Raw genomic sequence first — 25514 nt, forward strand, 5'->3', positions numbered from 1 at the left:
CACACCTGATTGTCATCCCATTGATTGAAAACACCTGACTCTAATTTCACCTTCAAATTAACTGCTAATCCTAGAGGTTCACATACTTTTGCCACTCACAGATATGTAATATTGGCTCATTTTCCTCAATAAATAAATGAGCAAGTATAATATTTTTGTCTCATTTGTTTAACTGGGTTCTCTTTATCTATTGTTTTAGGTCATATTTATGCAGAATTATAGAAAATTCTAAAGGGTTCACAAACTTTCAAGCACCACTGTATACCACTACCAGTGTGGTTGTGTTATCTTCAGAGACTAGGAGGTCTGCACTATGGTCCCCATGGTCTATTGATGGGCTGATCAAGGGCATTGCAGCATAGTATAAAATGAGTAGGTGTTTTAGAGGTGTTAAATTGTGTTGTGTTGGGCCACCAATTGTCAGAGGTCAAATGTTGTTAAGTACAAGTGACTCCAGGGTAGCTGGTGTTCCTTCCTATCAACTACAGCTTCCTCAAAGTCCATGTCTATACCTTAGAGCAGGGGTCATCAAACTACGGCCCGCGGGCCGACTCCGGCCCGCCACCCCCCTTTGACTGGCCCCCCAGCCCCTCTGCCCCCCACCACTTGAACCGGCCCTATGAGGCAATCCCCAAAAGTGGTCATGGCCTATTTTTTTAAATTGCTTTTTGGCAAATAATAACATGTCTGCATTTTGTATTTTGTTGATTTTATCAATTAAAATTGATATTTAGTTATAAAATGAACTATTCATATTTTCCGAATTTTCGTCATGGCAATGGCTAGCAGTCAGCGAAAAGCTGACAGAGAGTGCAGAGTTTTTAAAGAACAGTGGACCACCGATTATTTTTTCGTTCAGTGTAAGGACCGTGCAGTTTATCTTGTATGTAAAGAAAGTGTGTCGGTTTTCAGAGAATATAATCTGCGTCGTCACTACAAAACCCGCCACAAAGAGTATGCTAGTTTGTGAGGGCAAACAAGAGAAAACAGGATTCGGAGGATGAAATGCGGACTGGCTGCACAACAGAATGTATTCCTTCGCCAAACCCAAATCAACCAGGCTGCTGTCCGAGCTAGCTATAAGGTAGCTCACCTACTAGCTACCCATGGAAAGCCGTTTACTGATGGGGACTTTGTTAAAGTATGCATGCCTGCTGTGGCCGAGGAGGTGTGTCCCGACAAGAAGGATGCGCTCAATGCGGTGAGTCTCTCCGCACCTACTATGACCAGGTGAACCGAAGATTTGGGGGACGACGTGTATGACCAGCTGAATGAGAAAGCGTCAGAATTCGAGTTTTTTGCTTTGGCCATGGATGAGAGCAATGACATGCAGGACACAGCACAACTGCTGTGATCTATTGATCTATTGCTCATATTATTATAATTTCACTGTTTTTTATGTATTTATTTTATAGGCCTATTTATTTGACCTTTATTAAGTGCTGCACACAATTATTATTAATATTATTAATAATATCAACAGGCCTACCTACAATTTATAATTTTCCACTCCCCTTTGCCAGTGTCAATCACCTCAACTAGGCAGATGTTTCTTACCTTGACAGCTTTGATGTTATTTTTATTAGAAAATAAATAAATGCAATATCTGTGGTATTTCAAATTAAAACAAAGTGTGAAGACTCGATTACTAATTTTGCAAACCACTAGTAAAGATAAACAAATACGGTATGTGCCAGGAATCAAGTGTTGATATAGTAGTGTGGATATAGTAGTGTGGATATAGTAGTGTGGATATAGTGGTGGGGATATAGTAGTGTGGATGGCTGTGCCAGGCTAGTAATCTCTACTACACAATGAGGCCTGCTGGTGGTCATATTTGTCTGGGTCATACAATTCTATGTTATATAGCTGACCCGACCTCGGCCCCCCATCACAGTCAGGAACGACAATGTGGCCCCCAGAGAAAAAAGTTTGGTGACCCCTACCTTAGAGGATGGGTTTTGTCAAGTAGATGGGGGTGGTGATGAGTGGGAAATTGAGCCCTCTTGATGTACAACAGGTTCTAATGGTCTGTGAACATGGTGAAGGTGCACTGACCTCTCCACAACCAGGTCAATTGCAAGAAGCTCCTGGTTTCAGATCTCATCATTCTATTTGAGTTTCTTTGGAGCCAGAGACAATCAAGTGGAGTTTAACTGAATGTCTTAGCTGCTTCACTCCCACCTCAGAGGTATCAACCTTGACCACCAATAGCAATGAGGGACCTCAATGAAGTAGGAAAGGAGCAGATGTAACATGTTTCTTGAGGGAGGTGAACAAGTCTGTGTGGAGCAACTTTGAGAAATGCAGTCAAAGGAGCAGTATGCATACTGAGGTTCCTAATGAACCTGGACCCTCAGTTTCTTCCATCCAGTTCTGCAGCATGGTTGGTGCAGCACAGCCTGCACCATGCATACCCTCTCAGGATACAGGATGTATCTTCGCTCATAGATCACAGTGCCTTTGGTTCTGCAGCATGGCTGTTCCACACAGCTTTCACAATGCATACTCCCTCAGGAGGGGGTATCCATGGTCATATATCATAGTGCCCTTGGAAGATCTGTCCACGATGTTTTAGGTCATATTTATGCAGAATTATAGAAAATTCTAAAGGGTTCACAAACTTTCAAGCACCACTGTATACCACTACCAGTGTGGTTGTGTTATCTTCAGAGACATGTCTTTGCACTGTGGGAGGAAACCGGAGCACCCGGAGGAAACCCACACAGGCATCAGAACATGAGAAGAGCAAACCCCACACAGAAAGACCCCCGCTGACTGTGAGGTTCAAACTCAGAACCTTTTTGCTGATTTGCTGATGATTGTATCTACAAAGTATTTGGTTGATCTGGATAAGAGCATTTGCTAACGATATCCATCCATACTGCTTATCCATCAGGGTTGTGGTGGAAGCTGTAGCCAATCCAAGCTTACTTTGGGCGAGAGGCAGGGTTCACTCTGGGCAGGTCAACAATCTGTCACAGAGACACCCACCTATGGGCTATTATATGTCCTAATCCACATGTCTTTGCACTGTGGGAGGAAACCGGAGCACCCGGAGGAAACCCACACAGGCATCAGAACATGAGAAGAGCAAACTCCACACAGAAAGACCCCCGTTGACTGTGAGGTTCAAACTCAGAACCTTTTTGCTGTGAGGCGACAGTGATAACCACTACACTACCGTGCTGCCCATAAACAATAAGCTATCATAAACAAATTATCACTTGCTAATAAATTGTATTAGGTTTAATTATCCATCCATTATCTGTAGCCGCTTATCCTGTTCTACAGGGTTGCAGGCAAGCTGGAGCCTATCCCAGGTGACTGTGGGTGAGAGGCAGGGTACACCCTGGACAAGTCTCCAGGTCATCACAGGGCTGACACACAGAGACAAACAACCATCCACACTCACATTCACACCTACGGTCAATTTAGAGCCACCAATTATCCTAAGGGTAGGATCTCACTGGGCTGCACCAGCCGGTGACTAGTTGGAGACGCAACAATTGCGATAAAATATGCAAATTAGCGACAATTTTCACTTGGAATCACACTGAATTGATATTTGCATATTTTACCGCAGTTGTTGTGTCTCCAACTAGTCGCAGCCTGTCGCAGCCCGGCTTTCCCTCAGCAGGTAGGGAAGTAGAGGAAGCCTCATGGAAACTGACTTGAGAAGGGTTTGCGACAGCTTTGTGACACCAGCGACGCATTTGCGGCTATTTTGAGAGAAATTTTGTCGCATTAATTTTTTGAACATGTTCAAAATTTCAGCAACGAAGGAGTGCCACTTTGCGACAAAATTGAGAAGCCCCACAAATGTTTCAAGACACTTTTGAAACTCTCTCGCGAATGATGTTCGCAAGCTGTCGCAGCCCAGTGAGATACTGGCTTAACCTGCATGTCTTTGGACTGTGGGGGAAACAGGAGCACCTGGACGAAACCCACACAGACAGGACATACAAACTCCACACAGAAAGGCCCTCACCGGCTGCTGGGCTTGAACCCAGAACCTTCTTGCTGTGAGGCGACGGTGCTAACCACTACACTATCGTGCCGCCCGTGTTTAATTATTCATCTCATCTCATCTTATTATCTCTAGCTGCTTTATCCTGTTCTACAGGGTCGCAGGCAACCTGGAGCCTATCCCAGCTGACTACGGGCGAAAGGTGGGGTACACCCTGGACAAGTTGCCAGGTCATCACAGGGCCGACACATATACCCCTTTTCCACCAAATCAGTTCCAGGGCTGGTTCGGGGCTGGCCTATTGGTGGCCAGTGCTGGTGCTGGTTTACAACTCGTTCAACTTGCGAGCCAGCTGAGAACCAGTTTGCTTTTCCATAGTTCGGGGTGCTAAGGGAAGCCATGTCATTATGTCACTGTATACATCAGTTACGTCGCTGCATTTGCATTAACCTTGGCACAAACATCAAAGCAACAACAACAACAACAATAATGGATGACTACGCGTTTGTACAGCTGCTGCTTCTGGCTTTACGGTGCTTCATTGGGATCAGAATACGGCAGATCCAATACGTTTGTGTTGGTCGACAGGTTCTGAGTGGACGGCGATTATATTCTCAGAGACAGGTAATAACCTAATAACGTTTTGACTCTTACTTACATTGAATGTTAGATGGTTATGTTAGCCTTTGTTATGAGCTAACGTTAGCCGGTGTTATGTCGGCTTTGGCAGTCTTGCTATTGTTGTTGGTCTTAACAACTCCGCCCCCCTGACGTAAGCGGTTCTTTCCTCTGGCCCAGCAAAGAGCTGGTGCTAGCCTGGAACTGGTTTTTCTGGCCTCAGAAACAGAAAACCTGGTTCCAAACAAAACACTGGCCCTGAACCAGCCCTGGAAAAGGGGCAATAGACACAGACAACCATTCACATTCACACCTACGCTCAATTTAGAGTCACCAGTTAACCTAACCTGCATGTCTTTGGACTGTGGGGGAAACCGGAGCACCCGGAGGAAACCCACGCGGACACGGGGAGAACATGCAAACTCCACACAGAAAGGCCCTCGTCTGCCACGGGGCTCGAACCCAGACCTTCTTGCTGTGAGGCGACAGCGCTAACCACTACACCACGAGACTGTGCAACATGTCTCATATAAAACTCTAAACAAGACCCATAGTTGCAGCTACGTGTCCATGGTAACCACGTGAGCGAGCGCTCAGAACTTCAACTCCCACAATGCAACTGTGCGAGTTGACTTTTAAACCCGGAAGTGAAAGTGTTATTTGTTTTGTTAGTGCGTGTTGAAGCAGAAGGCTGAGGTTTGAAAGCGAGTGTCCCGGTGAGTGTGTGAGCGCAGGTCCAGGGGAAGAGGCGCAGGGTGTGTGAGGGTTTTACTCAGCACAGGAAGGGCTTGAGTTTAATCCCAGCCTCCTGAGTGCAGGCTCATGCTAACTGCGTGCTAGCTGTGTGCTGTTAGCACTGTTAGCTTCAGGGGGATTTTTAAACATATTAATCACAGTAGCACTGCAGTTCGGGTTTATTCAGACATGAGGCTGTAAATATGGGACTAAAAACTATAATTAGAGGATTTAAACCTGTTTCAACCCGGGATTAAGTAATTCTGAGAGCAAAGGGTTCAAGAGAAACAGCTCAGCTAAACACAACAACAACAGCACATACAGTATATCAGCTAATTCCAGCTCATGATTTTATTACAATCATTTTTAGTATTGGAAATTTTCCCCCAAAAAAAATTACAGATCTGAAATTATTTTCAAAATTACATCTGTTTAATTAGTCATAATGAGCCATGAGGTAATTAAATATTTGCATGCTTAATAAAACTGAAACTATAGATGTTTATTAGAAATAAAATGAAATTGTTGAATGAAAAGTGTCTTGGAAAATAATTTCTATATTGTTTCACCAATAAAACGTCATGCTGCTTTTTTTTGTATAAAATTGGGCATAAATCCAACATTTTCTGTCAGATAGATAGATAGATAGATAGATAGATAGATACTTGACTACAGGTGAAAGGCGGGGTTCACCCTGGACAAGTCGCCAGGTCATCACAGGGCTGACACATAGACACAGACAACCATTCACACTCACATTCACACCTACGCTCAATTTAGAGTCACCAGTTAACCTAACCTGCATGTCTTTGGACTGTGGGGGAAACCGGAGCACCCGGAGGAAACCCACGCGGACACGGGCAGAACATGCAAACTCCACACAGAAAGGCCCTCGCCGGCCACGGGACTCGAACCCAGGACCTTCTTGCTGTGAGGCGACAGCGCTAACCACTACACCACCGTGCCGCCACTATTATAATATATTTATTATAATATTTTTCGAAATAAGGATGTGTATGATTTTATGACTGTCTCTAGAAAGGATTCTGATTGTAGGAAATGTCATGGTCGATTGTGTTTCTGTGTGAGTTCGTGTGGTTTATAAAGGCGAAGGTGTAAATCAGCAGGTGAGCTTTTCAGGGACAGGTGATTGCGAAGGGGCGGAGCTTACAGTTGTTGTGCTTTAATATTGTTACTGGTACAGTTTAAGATAAAGATGAGCGATATGTGTGTGTGATTTAATCCAGAATTATGTTTATCCCCCTGCAATGTCTGACATTAATCTGTCCGATTGGATTATTCTGAATGTCTGATTGATGACGTGAGCAGAACCTCATCGTGTTCTGTGAAAAGAGCTTCATCATATAATCTGACAAGAAAAATGTTTTATCTTATTTTTAGGCTTATGGATGAGATGATGGAGTTCTGTAAACCAAGTGAAGCTACAGAGAAAAAGAACCAGACCAGAGCTCCTAAAGCTGCTAGAACCCAGAGAACCCCTTATCAGAACAGTCCGTCTGGGTCAGAACCGGGACATGAGAACCAGCCTGAACCTGACGTGAAGCCCAGGAGACGAGACCAGAACACGACGGAGTTGGAAAATCACCACGCTGATGCGACTAAACGCCATAAACACCGCAGGAACAAGCAGGCTCCTGGAGGAGCGGAGACGGGAACTGATTATCGAACACACGCCACTCCAAACGAGCAACAGAAAAAACGCAACACGGGCACAGCCATGCCGCTGCTCATCGACGACTCCACAGCTCCTGATGATGGAGGAGAGAAGCAGAAGAAGAAGAAGAAGAGGAGGAAGAAGAAATCGTCCAGAGGGAACACAGAAGATAAACCGGTGAAGCCGTGTGAGTCTGGAGCTGTGGAGAAACCCAGCACTCTTCAGAAAAACACGCAAACACAAGGTACAGTGTCAAGAGTTCACTACGTCCTGTGTAACGTCATCAACCTCGTTTGGGTCGTAACTGAGAATCAGTGAACGGTAGTCGGTTTAGTCCAATTATGTAGATCTGGTTTTAGAAGCGGAGAGAAATAATAATCCCCCTCGGTTCAGAAATGGTACAGTCTGGTGTCAGATCCCCCTTTTCTTTTCGAGAATGGTTTCTTCCACATTTCAGATAATAATAATAATAATAATGATAACACATTGGTTTTATATAGCGCTTTTCTTAACACTCAAAGACGCTTTACAAAAATTACACACACAACACGCACAGGCGGCACGGTGGTGTAGTGGTTAGCGCTGTCGCCTCACAGCAAGCAGGTCCTGGGTTCGAGCCCCGGGGCCGGCGAGGGCCTTTCTGTGCGGAGTTTGCATGTTCTCCCCGTGTCCGCGTGGGTTTCCTCCGGGTGCTCCGGTTTCCCCCACAGTCCAAAGACATGCAGGTTAGGTTAACTGGTGACTCTAAATTGAGCGTAGGTGTGAATGTGAGTGTGAATGGTTGTCTGTGTCTATGTGTCAGCCCTGTGATGACCTGGCGACTTGTCCAGGGTGTACCCCGCCTTTCGCCCGTAGTCAGCTGGGATAGGCTCCAGCTCGCCTGCGACCCTGTAGAACAGGATAAAGCGGCTACAGATAATGAGATGAGACAACACGCACACAGCACACACACAGAGGGAAAAGGATGGATGATAATGGAAGATGATGTGTCAGGTATTGTAAGTAGCATTGAAGAGATGAGTTTTGAGTTGGTTTTTGAAGGACAGCAGTGTATCAGAGTTTTGGATGGCTTGTGGGAGAGAGTTCCAGAGAGTTGGGGCAGCAATGGTGAAGGCTCTGTCTCCCATTGTACGATGTTTGGTCCTGGTGGTGGGTGTAAGAAGGTTTGCGTCAGCAGAGCGTAGTCGGCGAGTAGGAGAGTAGCGTTGGAGGAGATCAGTCAGGTATGGGGGAGCGAGGTTATTAAGAGCTTTATAGGTGATGAGGAGGATCTTGAAATGTATACGTTGTTTAATGGGAAGCCAGTGAAGTTGACAGAGGATGGGGGTGATGTGTTCTCTGGAGGGGGATCGAGTGAGCAGTCGGGCAGCAGAGTTTTGAACATATTGCAGCTTTTGGAGAACAGAGGAGGGGAGGCCATACAGGATGCTGTTACAGTAGTCCAGTCTGGAGGTGATGAAGGTGTGGATTAGTGTTTCTGCAGCTGAGGAGGAGAGAATGGGTCGTAGACGTGCTATGTTTTGGTGACATGGTTAATGTGTGACTTGAAGGAAAGTGCAGGGTCCATGTAGATTCCAAGATTTCTGACCAGGGGGGAGGGAGTAACAGAGTGACCATCGATGCAGAGTGAGAAATCTTGGGAGGTGGGGAGGATGGATTTTGGACCAAAGATGATAATTTAAATTTTATTGTTGTTGAGTTTGAGAAAGTTGTGGCTCATCCAGGTTTTAATATCTGTCAGGCAGTTGGTGAGGGTGGAAAGGATAGCTGGAGTGATGGTTTTAGTGGTGATCTAGAGCTGGATGTCATCGGCGTAGCAGTAGAATTGAAGTCCATGGCGGCATATAATGTAACCGAGTGGAAGCATGTATAAGATGAAGAGAATGGGGCCAAGAACTGAACCTTGCGGGACTCCATGTGAAACAGGGGTGATGCAGGATTTGTGATGGTTAATAGCAATGAAGTGGAATCTTTCAGACAGATAGGATTTGAACCAAGATATAAACAAAGATGGCGTTTCAGATCCACCCTTCTGTTCAGAAATGGTTTGTTCCAGTTTATAAACAGATGGAGCATCAGATACTTAATACAGGATTAAAAACTGATTGTGTGTGTGTGTGTGTGTGTGTGTAGTTATGATCCCGAGCCCAGCAGGACAGACAGACAGGATGGATAAAGAGACCAGTCGGAGGAACAGAGGGAGGAGGAGACGTCTGTACGAGGACTACATGTCCGTTAAAGACGTGTCTGATGGACTGAAGAGAGGACAGCTCATACAGGCACACACACACACACACACACACACACACACACACACACACACACACACACACACTAACTAATGTCAGAATTATCAGCATTGTGCTACGTTAAACCCCACACGAGTAGATTTTTTTTTTTTTTTTGCATCACAGTTTTTTTGTTTGTTGTATTTGATAGTCTTTGTGATTTTTAAAAAAATTTTTTTTGGAAATGTAAGTTCTATCTACTGAAAGTGTAACAGATTAAAAAAGTTTTTGTTTTTAAATAGTTTAATAGTAATTAACCATCAGGATGTGAATCGGGTGTTTGACAGATTAAATCTTTATTTCTTTCCTTGTACATTATTTTAGATTAGAGTTTAGATTAGATAAAACTTTATTGATCCCTTTGGGCGGGTTCCCTCAGGGAAATTAAGAATTTAGTGGTTAACTGTTTATTATTATTTTAAATAATAGTCTGTTTTCATTTAATGTGTGTGATCTTTTTTGCCGCCTTTTACTTTAATTATCGAAACATATCTTATTCGAAAAGTCTGACCGTTCCAAAGGTTTGATCTCGTAAAGTTCTTTCATGCAGAATTACAGCCACCATGGCCATCCGGTCAAGGATGAAGGAGACAGTAGAAGTTTAATCTCCTTTAGTCATTGATGGAGTGTGGTTATTTGTTTTATTTTGACAAATCCAATAATACTGAGTCGTTCTTCTGAAGGCATCTTCTAACCAGTTTTGAACCTTATTCTGTTGGTGGTTTCCAAATGTTGTGAACGTGTAGCGCTCAATTATATCTTCCCTTTCCGCTTCTGCTTCCGCATTTGGAGTTTTCTTATCTCCTGTATTGCATCAAGGACCTCATCTTTATCCCTTGCTGGAGTAATAGGAATGCTTTTCCTCTTCCCACCTTCAACAACAAATGCAGGGGGGTCTTCAAAGTAAGGTGGATGACGCATGAAACGCTTAGGCCTCACAACCTGTTCATCATCCTCCATTTTTATATGAGGGAAGGTCCAAGACATCCTTAAACATGGCAACTGTAAATCCAGCTCAAAGGACCATTTAAATATTCCAGAGATTTGAACTCGTGAAGTTCTTTAATGGAGAATTACAGCCACCATGGGCATCCGGTCAAGGATGAAGGAGACAGTAGAAGTTTGTTTGCAGCCTTTAATCTCCTTTAGTCATTGAGTGTGATTATTTTTTGTTTTCATCTCGACAAATCCAGTAATACTGGGTCATCATCTAACCAGTTCTGAACCACCTTCTATTGGTGGTTTCCAGAATTTGGAATGTGTACTGTGCAGCGCTCAATTCTATCTTCCCTCTTCGCTTCCGCTTCTGCTTCCGCTTCTTGTAGCCATCCTTCACTGAATACCGCTCCAAATGATTCCTCGAGGGTACTGATCTCTGATTGGTCAACAGAACACACATCAAACCAATCACCTAAAGCAATACTGAACACTGTAGGCCTTAAAGAAACATATGCATCACTTCTGCTAGGGCATTTTCAACACTGACATTTATAAAAACCTGAATTTTTGACAAAATTAATTTTGAACAAAAAGGATGAAGTAGTTATAATAATTGTTTGTTTGTCATTAGGGTGTGTTGAGGATAAACCCAAAGAAATATCATGAAGCGTTCATCCCTTCTCCTGTAAGTACTGTGTTAGCTAGTAGCTGTTTCCTGGTTGCCATGACGACTGGTATCCCACCTCATACAGTGTTGTGGTTGATGTTTTGGTGTTGTGGTTCAGGACGGGTCAGCGGACATTTTCCTGGACGGAGTGGTGGCACGGAACCGAGCTCTGAACGGAGACATGGTGGTGGTGAAGCTCCTCCCTCCAGATCAGTGGAAGGTGAGAAATGTGCAGGTGTGGACGCTGCTCTACTGAGCGGGGCGTGTTGGTGCACACTGCTGTGGAAGGAAACGATGAAACACCATTAGATTGTGGACCAGTCCTGGAGTGTGTTTGGTTGTGTTGCAGGTGCTGAACGGGGACGAGAGCAAACAGGTGAGTGTGGAGAAGGAGCGACAGAGCGAGGCCGTCCCTGACGTTATAGTGGAGGCTCAGTATGGTGAGGACGAGAATGAGGAGCTCAGGAAGAAAATGGAGGCAGCTGCTCTGCAAGATAAAGGTGTGTGTGTGTATGGAAGGTGTGTAAGTCTGCAGGTTATGATAATGTTGATGTGAGTGAGAACAGTGAGATTCCAGTGATGTGGCTGTTCCTTCCTCTAGGAAGTTAGTAAAACAGCTAAAAAAAAAAAAAAAAAAAAGATGGCGGCTGGACGCGCTCAACTGAGCTCCGTCATCTTATTAGTCACGTCGAGTTTATTTGTATAGCACTTTTAACAATAAACATTGTCGCAAAGCAGCTTTACAGAATTTGAACGACTTAAAACACGAGCTAATTTTATCCCTAATCTATCCCCAATGATGAAGCCTGTGGCGACGGTGGCAAGGAAAAACTCCCTCAGACGACATGAGGAAGAAACCTCGAGAGGAACCAGACTCAAAAGGGAACCCATCCTCATTTGGCCAACAACATGACTATAACATTAACAGCTTTAACATGAAGTCAGTTTCGTTGATGTTATAAACTCTTCATTGATGTAAACTTGAGTGCAAAACTGTTCATGACAACTGCAGTCCTAAAGTTAGCAAGTCAACTGTAGTCGTCAGCCATAAAAGCATTACTGTAAGAGTCCAGAGCGTCCTCCAGGTGTGACTTTCAACTGTCCACATGGGGCCGTCCTCCACAGGAGCAATGCGATGAGACTCCAGCCAGACACAGGGCACCAGGATGGATCAGGCAGGTCCGAGGAGCAGAAGAGGTTCAGCATCTCGATCCCAGGACCGACATGTAACTCAGAGTGATAGATTGGGGGGGGAGAAGACAGAGAAAACACAGGTTGTTAGGTATGCCCAATGTCACCTGAATAAGTAGGAACAGTATACATATTGCACTGAGTACAAGCAGGGACTCTGGCAACTAACTATGACAGCATAACTAAAAGGGGAGAGCCAGAAGGTAACACAGGCATGAGGGGCCCCGGGACATAAAGCAGCAGCCACTACACCGTCAACAAACTCGAGTGAGCAAGCGAGTGGGGACTGACAGCATCCATACATCCCAGTTTACCAACACACTCTGTCTGAGGATCCTCCAGATCTACTCCTTTACCTCATAAACACCATTAACACAAGGCTTGACTAAACAGATCTGTTTTCAGCCGAGACTTAAACACTGAGACTGTGTCTGATTCCCGAACATTACTTGGAAGGCTGTTCCATAACAGTGGGGCTTTGTAAGAAAAGGCTCCGCCCCCTGATGTAGCCTTCACTATACGAGGTACCAGCAGATAGCCTGCACCTTTTGATCTAAGTAGGTGTGGTGGGTCATAGAGGAGCAGAAGTTCACTCAGGTACTGTGGTGCGAGACCATTTAGTGCTTTAAAGATCAATAGTAGTATTTTCTAATCAATACGAAATTTGATTGGGAGCCAATGCAGTGTGGATAAGACGGGTGATGTGGTCATATTTTCTAGTTCTAGTAAGGACTCTTGTTGCTGAATTTTGAACTAACTGGAGCTTGTTTATGCACTTATTGGAACATCCAGACAGTAAGGCATTACAATAATCCAACCTGGAGGGAACAAAAGCATGAACTAGTTTTTCCGTGTCACGAAGTGACATTAAATTTCTTATCTTAGCAATATTTCTGAGATGAAAGAAAGCTATCCGGGTGATGTTATCAATGTGAGTTTCGAATGAAAGACTGGGGTCAATAATCACTCCGAGGTCTTTTACTGCTGCACGTGAAGAAACAGAAAGGCCATCCAGAGTTACTGTGGAATCAGAAAACTTACTTCTAGCTGCATGTGGTCCGAGTACAAGTACTTCAGTCTTGTCAGAGTTAAGCAGAAGGAAGTTAATAAGCATCCAGTGTCTAATGTCCTTCACACATTCCTCAATTCTATTAAGCTGGTGTCTCTCATCAGGTTTTGCAGAAACATACAACTGTGTGTCATCAGCATAACAGTGGAAACTAATACAATGTTTATGAATAATATCACCCAGAGGTAACATATATAGAGAAAAAAGCAGTGGACCCAAGACAGAACCTTGTGGAACACCAAACTTTACCTCAGTATGTCTAGAAATATCACCATTTATATCAATATACTGATAGCGATCAGTTAAATAAGAGCTGAGCCAGGAGAGGGCCGTTCCCTTAACTCCCACAACATTTTCTAGTCTATCCAGAAGAATGGAATGATCAATGGTATCAAATGCTGCACTAAGGTCAAGCAACACAAGCAGCGAGACACAGCCCTGATCAGACGCCAACAGTAGGTCGTTTACTACTTTAACCAGTGCTGTCTCTGTGCTATGATGAGGTCTAAATCCTGACTGATACATTTCATGGATGTTATTCCTATGTAAATATGAGCATAACTGCTGTGCCACAGCTTTTTCAAGGATCTTGGAGATAAAGGGGAGGTTTGATATTGGCCGATAATTGGACAGCTGACAGGGATCAAGGTCAGGTTTTTTAATCAGGGGTTTGATAACTGCTAGTTTAAGGATTTGGGTACATAGCCAATCGTAAGAGAAGAATTTATTATTTTTAGAGCCGGTTCAATTACTTGTAGGTAAGGGATCTAGTACGCAAGTTGAGGCTTTTGATGCCGAGGTTAAGGAAAGTAATTCAGTTTCTTTTAGATTTTTCAGTTTTATTAGTTGCAATACATTTCTTGCTACTTCTTGTTAAGGTAGAACTCGTATACAGAAATCCTTATGAGTTTCGTTTCCATTTATGGAGATTATGCAAGACAGTCCCAGTGGATAAGACTTTTTCTACTGATTCAACTCCCCAAGATCATCATCACTTATGTTCATGTCGTAATTTTACAAGGTCGAGAGGATAGAAGAGAAGAAACCTTTATTTGTCACATGCACATTTCAAGCACAGTGAGATTCATCCTCTGCGTTTAACCCATCTGAAGCAGTGAACACACGCACACACACACAGAGCAGTGGGCAGCCACACTACAGCGCCCAGGGAGCAGTCAGGAGTTCGGTACCTCGCTCAAGGGCACCTCAGCCCAAGGCCGCCCCACATTAACCTACTGCATGTCTTTGGATTGTGGAGGAAACCCACGCAGAAACGGGGAGAACATGAAAACTCCACACAGAAAGGCCCCTGCTGGCCACTGGGCTCGAACCCAGAACCTTCTTGCTGTGAGGCAACAGTGCTAACCACTACACCACCGTGCCACCCCCGGTCTCTATTTAGTCGGTCTCTTGCTTTTGTGTGGAGATATCGCAACCCAACCCGGACCTACGACTACAATTAAAAGCTCCTCCTGCTCAACCATAAAAGGCTTGTATACGAATTCCAGAAGTATCCTTAAGAAGACGAGTGAGCTTCAAGCACTATCGATAGGAAAAGATCTTATCTTCTGTGTTGAATCGTGGTTAAACCCAAACTATCTGAACTGTGAATTACTTCCCTGCTCTGAATTCACAATCCACAGATGAGACAGGGGAAACTGAAAAGTAGGTGGAGTATTTCTGGCCATCAGAAACAACATGTTGAGCCGTTGGCGAAGTGACCTTGAAGCGGATGCAGAAATTTTGGTATGCGAACTCCATCCCGATTCAAGACGGAAGAGTTTATTAATTGCCTTCTACAGACCTCCTCACACTGACGTTTACTATTTTAAAACAACTCAAGAAAACCCTGTGCATGGCATCAAAAGCTGAGTTTGATCAAATTACTTTAGTCGGTGATTTCAACTTGGCGGAAATAGATTGGAACACAGGAACAGTGAAATCTAATGATTCTTTGCATAATTATTTCACCAAGCTTGTTAAAGACAATTACTTGTGGCAGCTAGTAGGCTTCCCAACTAGAGAACAAAATATAGTGGATTTAATTTTGACTACTATTCCCAGGGCTGCTGACAGCTTTGGCTGGGCCCGGGACAAAATGCTCTGAATGGGCCCCCCCCTAACAACCCCAAACACCCCCCCCCCCCCCCCCCCCCCCCCCCGGGCAAACCCACACACACACCCACCTCTCTTATCCCAGTCTCTACTCACTCCAACCTTTAAATGACAGGTATTCAACAACCATTCAACCGGTCAACAACCATTTCATTTTAGCATTCAACATTTTTACAGTTTTAACATTTTAACATTTCCTTAGTCTGCAACTATTCAGGTGCGAAATTACGGAAGCGTATTGCTTTCACTTGAAAAAAACAAATCCGGTTTTTCTGAGTAATTTATTTTTTTGGATTCTTTTTTTTTTTCCAAGTGAAAGCAATACGCTTCTGTACTTCCGTACGAAATGCAATGCACCGGACTTTTGTTGTGCGTGCGTACTGTCCAGTGTGAAAAGCAGAGAAGAACACACTGCTTGAGAAACGGCGGGATATGATTGCGGGCTAATGTGAATATTCTTAGCTTCAATCAGATATATGAAACACAATGTTATTAAGCCGTTGTGGTTATGAAATGATTCAATGCCCTGTGCGTTTGATATGGTGTTCAGTGTGACTTGCTCTCCCCTCGTTTGTAACATGAACTGCGTGCCGCGCGTGCCTTGGTTGGGGTTACTTTACGGGGCTGGAAAAAGTTGGCTGTGTCTTACCCAGTGATGGGAATAACGGCGGTAGAAATAAACGGCGTTACTAACGGCGTTACTTTTTTTAGTAACGAGTAATTTAACTAATTACTTTTTACATCGTTATAACGCCGTTCCCGTTACTTACAATAAAATACTATGCGTTACTTTATTAAAGCTGTTCTCATCTGGCACGCTGCTCGTTCAGCCTTTCTTTCCTCTGCTTTAGTGTGGGGCGGGGAGACACGAGACAACGGCACAGTAAGCCAATCAGAGTAGATTTGGACAACATACGTAGGTAGGCCACGCCTACTGCACTACTGCGCGCTCTTTCAATCGGAAGAGCCAGCGATGGCGAGCGGTCAGCCCAGCACTGCGCTTTCACACTGGAAATACAGCCATTACTTTTCATTACTTGAAATAAAAGGCAAGAGTGTTTACGTGCAATGCACATTATGTCGAGGAACAAAGCGTTTGTCCTCGTCAGTGGCCAGTAATTAGTAACAATTTTAATAACTACAAAAATATATTACATTTGATAGATGTCTTATCTCACATTGTCCCACAAAAATATTAATATAGTGTAGATGACGTGACTAATTGGTCCTGTTAAGTGTCCATTTCAGTCATTAAACACATTTAACATTCACTTTTATTATGATTACACTAATTGAATTTGATTTTTTTTGAGGGGGAACAAAATGTAACGGAATAATTACTTTCCCTGGTAATTAGTTACTTTTATGACAAAGTAACTTCGTTACTAACTCAGTTACTTTTTGGGAAAAGTAACTAGTAACTATAACTAATTACTTTTTGAAAGTAACGTGCCCAACACTGGTCTTACCTGGCTCAGCTGCCCCACTGCCTTTGCTAGTACCTGCTGCATCATCCCAATCTTTTTTAAAATATTTATGCAGTGAGCCCCTGAGTCTCTTGGTTTCTTCCTCTCTTTTTCTCTTTTCTTTTCTTTTCTGTGCTTCTGACTTGTGCATGTTGGCAAATAGCACGCACGCTGATTGTCGAAGCACTATGATCGAACGATGTCGTATTTTTCCCCTTAATCAAAGAGTCAGACCAAACCATTTTTGCATTAGGGGTGGTAGGGGGTTCTTGACGCCTTTTTCAAAGACAATAAAGGCAAAAGATCTAGAAATCATTTATTGTATGCAAATATAGCACATTTCTCCCCCAAATCGACACATTTTGAAATGAAATAAAATAATTGCAACTTCATGAGAGCCCAGTTCTGCCACCCCCCCACCCCCCACCCCCCAATTCCTGGGCCTGGGACAACATACCCATTTGTCCCCCCCTGTCGGCGGGCCTGACTATTCCCACCAAGTTTCAGTATATTCATGGATTTTGACGATATTATTTCTACTGACCACAAATTAATAAGCTTGGAGTTAGACCTTAAAGTTCCAAAAAGACCAAAATCCAAACGCGTTGTTTACAATTTCAAAAGAGCTGATTGGACGGGACTTAAAGAATCTTTGAAGAGAATCTCATGGGACTTGTGCTTTGTTCCTGGTGATGTTGACTAATCGCTTGCTAATTGGAATGATTTGTTTGTTTCTGCTGTTGATGAGCACTTTCCTAAATTGAAAGTAAAGAATGTAAACAATCATCCGTGGATCGACAATGAGCTTCGATCAATGCTTAAAAAGAAAGATGCACAGAGACAAAAGGCAATTAAAACTGGTTCGCCCTTGGCTCAGAAAAAGTACAATGACCTCCGGCATTCTATGAAAAAATTACTAATTCAAAAGAAGAGAGTATGCTGAAAATCTTAAAAGTTCTATTGTGGAAAACCCTAAACGTTTCTGGCAATATGTTAAGTCTCGCCCAACTGACAATTTATCTCTAACTTTTCTGCGGTTTGGTCACTCTTTCATAACTAAAACTGAAGAAATGTCCTCAACCAGTTCTTTCATTCTGTGTTTAATCCGGCAACACCTGTACAACCACCTAGCGTCCAGTCTACCAACCGAGTGGGCGAAGAGTTATGTTAACCTCAATGCTGCTGAAGTGGAGAAAGTTCTTCAAAATCTTGACCCAGATAAAGCATGCGGTCCAGACGATATCCTTGGTGCCTTGTTGAAGAACACTGCAAGCCAGATAGTGCCATCCCTGTGTCAGTTGTTCAACATGTCCTTATCATTTGGTTCAGTTCCTGCTTTGTGGAAACGTGCTAACGTGACACCAATATTCAAAAGAGGTGACCCATCTTTGTCAGAGAACGAAAGACCTGTTTCACTACTTTCCATCGTATCCCAACTACAACTACATCTTGGATAAAATGGCAGGGGGTGGTGAGAGAGATGTAGTTTATTTAGACCTGTCAAAGACCTTTGATAAGGTCCCATGTTAACAAGGCTAAGGGAATATGGTATTATAGGTTCTCTGCTTGAATGGTTTCGAAGTTACTTAACGAATAGGCAGCAACGTGTGGTACTTAATGGTGCTTTCTCTTCCTGGTTACCTGTAACATCTGGTGTTCCGCAGGGGTCAATTCTGGGGCCTCTGCTCTTCCTCATCTATGTCAACAATATACCTAGTTATGTGCTTCATGGATCAACCCTTGCACTCTATGCAGACGATTCTAAACTTTATCATACTATTGATTCTACAAGATCAGCACTCTCTCTGCAGGCGGACATAGACTCGTTACATAATTGGAGTCTAGACCATGGAATGAAATTCAGTACTTCAAAGTGCAAAGTTTTACAAATGTCTAAGAAGAAAAAGACCATTAAGCAAACATATCACCTGGATGGGCAGGTCCTTGAATCTGCAACTCAGATAACAGACCTCGGTGTACTTGTGACCAAGGATCTGTCATGGGGAACTCACATCGAGCACGTGTGCGCAAAGGCCAACAAATTGTGAGGGCTTGTGAAGCGTGTCTGCTGGGACATGCATGATACTGCGACAAGGCAGCTCCTCTACTGTACTTTACTGAGGCCCTGCCTTGAATATGCATGTAATTTATGGTCATCATACACAGTAAAGCACAAAGCTCTAATAGAGAACATTCAGAGACGTGCAACTAAGTTTATTCTAAATTACCCTCCTTCTGATGTCTGCTACACAGAAAGACTTAAATCTCTGAAACTTTTACCGTTGGAACTTAGGTGTGAGATTAGTGACTTGATACTGTTTTATAAGATTCGGTCTGGCATTACTACTGCAAATTTTTCCAGCTTACTCATTTCTGCTACATCTTGTTATTCCACCTGGAACTTTGATGTTGCTAACTACCATCATCTTTCCAGTCATAAACAGAACTATTTTGGGGAATCCTATTTCCCAGGAACTGTTAAACTATGGAACAGCTTTTCTGCAAACATTAAGAATGCAACCAGTCTAACTGTATTGAAGAGTCGACTCCATATTGTATATTTTGTAAAGTTACCCATGTACCAGCAACCATAGTCAGTTATCTATTTTATTAATTATAGGACATTAGAAACTTAAAAAATTTTTTTTTAATTTATACTTAATTTGTTTGTTTATTTTTATAGTTTATTAGCAATCTATATTTTTGTTTTTGTATTTGTGCAAAGGAAAATTGTCAATTGGGACTATCCGTTCTGTAATTTTCGCCTGTCAATCAGTTCTGTATGGATTTATGACGAACTCTATTAAACTTCCTTCCTTCCTCTGAGTAGGACTGACGTTAACCTGCAGCCCTTTTGTAAAGGCTGTTTCTGTCCTTGAGCAGCAGTCTGTCCCAGGACAGGTGTACCCTTCCCATGTCCACTACTGTGTTGCTGGTAATATTAATTAACCAACCAAAAGGAGAGGCGCCATTCCTTTTTCCCCCTTTCCCCAGCTGGAGGTGCCATTCTCCCAGCACAGGAAACATGGGATGTATGTTCCTTTCTTCAGGACAGGAAGAAGAGTGCAGACGTTTGTTCATGAGCTCATCAGCAGTCTGACTCATATGAGCAAAGGTTTTAGAAAAGTCTCCTCCATCAGGAACAGCAGTATCGGACGTGCTGAAGTTCAGGACTCTCATTTACTAGCATCACTTTATGGCTTAATTACTGCTGTTAGTTTTGTTCACTCAGTCAGTGATGATGTCGACAGACAAAGGTTGGGGAGCATCAGTTTGTCCATGCACTGCAATGCCAAATAAGGTGCTAAATATCACAAGTAGGGAAACACCGTGGGGGGAGGGGTTCTCCAGGATCTACTAGTAATTAATTACATGTGCTTCTGTTTACATAGCACTGTGATTGTGTTTCATTATTCAGTCTACTCCTCATCACCTTCTAAGCATTTTAAACCCAGCTGTTTCTCTGTTTTTATTTCACTCAGTCCCACCCACAGCAGATACACACAGAGCTTCAGACAGGAACCTTCAGCGCACCGCCAAGGTACAACATTGTGATAAAACCCACTTTACACTGAGTAAAACCCCACTTTACACTGAGTAAAACTTATTTTACACTGAGTAAAACCCCACGTTACACTTCCTTTACACTGAGTAAAACCCCAATTAACACTTCCTTTACACTGAGTAAAACCCCACGTTACCGTTCCTTTACACGGAGCAAAACCCCACATTACACTGGGCAAAACCCCACGTTACACTTCCTTTACACTGAGCAAAACCCCACGTTACACTGAGCAAAACTCCACGTTACACTTCCTTTACACTGAGCAAAACCCCACGTTACACTGAGCAAAACTCCACGTTACACTTCCTTTACACTGAGCAAAACCCCACGTTACACTGAGCAAAACTCCACGTTACACTTCCTTTACACTGAGCAAAACCCCATGTTACACTGAGCAAAACTCCACGTTACACTTCCTTTACACTGAGCAAAACCCCATGTTACACTGAGCAAAACTCCACGTTACACTTCCTTTACACTGAGCAAAACCCCACGTTACACTGAGCAAAACTCCACGTTACACTTCCTTTACACTGAGCAAAACCCCACGTTACACTGAGCAAAACCCCACGTGACACTGAGCAAAACCCCACGTGACACTGAGCAAAACCCCACATGACACTTCCTTTACACTGAGCAAAACCCCACGTTACACTGAGTAAAACCCCAATTAACACTTCCTTTACGCTGAACTGGAGGTGAACCTCCACTTTGCGATCTTTGTGGTGATCTTTTATCAATTAAGCACATTTTGTCTTGCCCTGCTTTTAGAATACAAAGGCAGAAGTTTTTTAAAGAAAGCACAATGCTAGATATTTTTAATAAGGTTTCACCGTTAAAGGTTTTAAACTTTTTGAAGTGCATTGATGTGTACAAACGTATTTGATGTATTTATTTATTTTATTATTGGTTTTAATTTTATGTGATATTTATTACCTGTATTGGCCATGAAATAGCCATAGATGCTTAAATGGCAATAAATGTAAACAAACAAAAAAAAATCCTTTACGCTGAGCAAAACCCCATGCTACACTGAGCAAAACCCTACGTTACACTTCCTTTACATGGAGTAAAACCCCACTTTACACTTCCTTTACATGGAGTAAAACCCCACTTTACACTTTCTTTACATGGAGTAAAACCCCACTTTACACTTCCTTTACATGGAGTAAAACCCCACTTTACACTTCCTTTACATGGAGTAAAACCCCACTTTACACTTTCTTTACATGGAGTAAACCCCCACTTTACACTTCCTTTACACAGCGTAAAACCACATGTTACACTTCCTTTACAATGAGTAAAACCCTACTTTACACTTCCTTTACACTGAGCAAAACCCCATGTTACACTGAGCAAAACCGCACATTACACTTCCTTGACACTAAGCAAAACCCCACGTTACACTTCCTTTGCACAGCGTAAAACCCCACGTTACACTTCCTTTACACTGAGCAAAACCCCACGTTACACGGAGTAAAACCTCACTTTACACTTCCTTTACATGGAGTAAAACCCCATGTTACACTTCCTTTGCACTGGTAAAACCCCACTTTACACTGAGTAAAACCATTTTTTACTCTTCCTTTACATGGGGCAAAACACCACTTTACACTTCCTTTACACTGAGTAAAACCCTTTTTTACTCTTCCTTTATACTGAGTAAAGTCCCACTTTACACTTCCTTTACACTGAGTAAAACACCACTTTACATTTTCTTTACACTGAATAAAACCCCACTTTACACTTCCTTTACACAGAATAAAACCCCACTTTACACTTCCTTTACACAGAATAAAACCCCACTTTACACTGAGTAAAACTCCATGTTACACTTCCTTTAAACTGAGCAAACCCCCACTTTACACTTCCTTGACACTAAACAAAACCCCACGTTACACTTCCTTTACACAGCGTAAAACCCCACGTTACACTTCCTTTACACTGAGCAAAACCCCACATTACACGGAGTAAAACCTCACTTTACACTTCCTTTACATGGAGTAAAACCCCATGTTACACTTCCTTTGCACTGAGTAAAACCCCACTTTACACGGAGTAAAACCCTTTTTTACTCTTCCTTTACATGGAGCAAAACACCACTTTACACTTCCTTTACACTGAGTAAAACCCCACTTTACACTTCCTTTACACTGAGTAAAACCCTTTTTTACTCTTCCTTTATACTGAGTAAAACTCCACTTTACACTTCCTGTACACTGAGCAAAAACCCACTTTACACGGAGTAAAACCCTTTTTTACTCTTCCTTTACACGGAGTAAAACCCCACTTTACACTTCCTTTACATGGAGTAAAACCCCACTTTACAATTCCTTTACATTGACTAAAACCCAACGTTACACTCCCTTTACATGGAATAAAACCCCACTTTACACTTCCTTTACACTCAATAAACCCCACTTTACACTTCCTTTACATGGAATAAACCCACACTTTACACTTTCTTTACACTGAGTACAACCCCACTTTACATTTCCTTTTCACATAGTAAAACCCCACTTTACACTTCCTTTACACTGAGTAAAACCCCACTTTACACTTCCTTTACACTGAGTAAAACCCCACTTTACATGGAGTAAAACCCCTTTTTACTCTTCCTTTACATGGAGCAAAACACCACTTTACACTGAGTAAAACCTTATTTTACACCGAGTGATTAGCAAAGGGGCTGTGGTGAGTTTCAGACTGTTAGATACTGACACACTCAGTTACAGATTCCTTTAATCCATAATATATAATATAATTTAGAGGGTTATAATATATAATTTAGAGGGTTCATATAAACCCTCTAAAAACAGACTGTGTTTAGTCAAAAGGAATAAAATTAATAACTTAACCTGTTTAGCGTTAGTACTCCTGTTAGTAGCTGGTAAATATGCTATGTTATTAAAGCAAGACGCCCTTTCGATTTCATAAAATTGGTGAAGTTTAGTTCCCTCTGAAATTTGGCCATTGTGAGATGTTTATTTGTAATCTCTCAAAAAAAAGAGAGAAAAACCAGGCCATTCTGTGGCTGGGAAGTTATTTATTTTGAGGGGATTAAAGCAAATAATGTGCATGAACTCGCACGCTTCAAGCAGACCGAGGAGGTCCGGTGTGTGCATGTGCAGGTTTTCAGTGAGCGTGCACTGACCCGGTTATGCCATTTTGCTGCGAGATGAGGAGCTAATCATAACATTCGCATTGCAAGTTCAGTACTCAGGTTGTGACAGAAAATATGACGTAGCCAATGGATCCTACACATCAAATGCTGGTTAGTCTGTTTCTCCCTCTCGTAAATATTGTAATTAGTGAAGAACATGCTGCAATTAGCCCAAATATGGATCTTTTTGAGGCAAACTTGAGCCGGGTCACTCATCTCACTGAAGTCCGTTTTTCATTGAGCGTATTCTAGCCAATATTCTTTAGTCATAACGAAAATGTATTGATTTTACAATGTAAATATTATTCCTGTGCATTAGTTTACGTAGAAGGTCCTTTTTTTATCATTGCGATGGTGAAGACCGCTGAGTGAAAATGTGTGTAATTAGACTATACACTTCTATTGCACAACTTCTGGTGAACAACCTCTCGATTCACTATCATACTGTGCAGTTTATTTCGTTGAGCAAGACAGTATACGGTTCTTTTTCACTGTGGCAGCTGGGCGTGGCCAAGCGCTGGTTTGTGAATGGAGAGCGAGGCGGAGGAAGGTGCTCTGTGTGTGTGTGTGTGTGTGTGTGTGTGCACGCTGTGAGAAGGAGCAGGGATTGAGCATCTCTTCCCCTGGCTGAAATCACGTTGGTGCAGTGGCACACAGTTTATTTCGAAACTACTGAAAAGCGTGTTTTGTGTTAAGTGACCGTTAAAAAATAAAAACGAAAGTGAGCTTGGTCCCACCTGCCTGTTTCAGTGTCCACTATATCAGGGAAACCGTTACATTCATCTTTTTGATTGTTGTGTTTGCTCATGTTTTTGCCAAACGTAGTGATCAGAAGTAATAGTTTTGGGAATACGAACCCTCCTCCATCTTTGTAATGCCACTAATAGACTTTCCTAAACTTGACTTGAGTATAACCTCGTGAATTTCCTGTATAACCCACCTGTTTCAGACATGAGCCTGAGGAGAGGAAAAAATCTCTAAAGTTTACACACACACACAGAGATTTAATGTATGTGTATATATCCGATCGCCGCTATTTATTAGTTTGGTCCTGTGTTTCCTTTCCTTTACAATACAGGGTCAGGGGAAGTTCTTTTTATGGCCTAAATTTGAAAAATCTGAAAGGGAGTCTACCTTTAATTAAGCATATAAATAAATATGTAAAATATAATACATTAATTAATTATGTGTTCTCTTACTTTTATTTTTTCATTTATTCCTTTTTGATTGCACTGCCCTCGGTTAATTAATAAAATAAAAAATGTAATGTACATATAATTCTTTGAATAATGAATAAAATTCAGTACATTAATTAATGTTTTTATTAAAAGTAATAAAATGTAATGTTCCAAATTTAAAAAATTAGTTTCCCCCCCATCAGCTCACAGTTAGCTATTTCCTATTTAATTAAAAAATAATTACAGAAAATAATTACAGAATTACAAACCCCAAAATTACAATTGTTGCAAAAATTTCAACAGAATTACAAAGGAATTAAAAAAACAAATTACAGAAATTTAATTACAGAAAATGTGACTGTATTGGTAAATGTTAAATGTTAAAAACTAAATTTTTATTTCATAAATAATTTCATATCTGTAATGTAATATCTTTATGGCGACTTGGGAATATAGCTTTTCTTCTATTGTGGTAATTATTGACTGTGCTCGTTAACTGATATGGCCAGGTAGTTAGAGATACGCAGAACCTTTAAATAAATTTGAGTGGATAGTATCTCCATCCTTGACTCTTGTATGCTGCATAAATGGGAATAAAAAGATATATTTTTGAGAGTTAAAATCGACCGCAAAGTTGTGATTGGAGCTGCCCCGCTGAGCCAGCCAGCCCTGAGTGCGTGACGTCACAGCGGGAACCGGTTTTAAGGCCGAGGCCTTTTACAGCTATAGACCAAAGTCATATAAATAAAAAATTTCTGGTGAAAGTAAGAAATAGCGTTACCGACTCGCTCAACTAAGACTGATTTGACTTCACTGATTGTGGGTTGACTCTCATTAAAACAGGATGGGTGCTATAACTTATGCAACATACATGT

General features: G+C 42.2%; 1 protein-coding gene across 1 annotated transcript in view; it reads left to right on the forward strand.

Annotated features, from left to right (window-relative positions):
- The first annotated feature begins 5220 nt into the window (after positions 1-5220).
- dis3l2 (DIS3 like 3'-5' exoribonuclease 2) overlaps positions 5221-25514 on the forward strand; it is a 51869-nt gene continuing 31575 nt past the window's right edge. The window contains exons 1-7 of the mRNA XM_060916960.1: positions 5221-5304; positions 6725-7242; positions 9132-9277; positions 10857-10910; positions 11011-11112; positions 11242-11392; positions 20216-20274. Coding sequence (XP_060772943.1) covers positions 6729-7242; positions 9132-9277; positions 10857-10910; positions 11011-11112; positions 11242-11392; positions 20216-20274 — 1026 coding nt within the window. The 5' untranslated portion in view covers positions 5221-5304; positions 6725-6728. The remainder of the gene's footprint in view (positions 5305-6724; positions 7243-9131; positions 9278-10856; positions 10911-11010; positions 11113-11241; positions 11393-20215; positions 20275-25514) is intronic.

The sequence above is a fragment of the Neoarius graeffei genome, chromosome 1 (genome assembly GCF_027579695.1).
Source record: "Neoarius graeffei isolate fNeoGra1 chromosome 1, fNeoGra1.pri, whole genome shotgun sequence".
Taxonomy (NCBI): domain Eukaryota; kingdom Metazoa; phylum Chordata; class Actinopteri; order Siluriformes; family Ariidae; genus Neoarius; species Neoarius graeffei.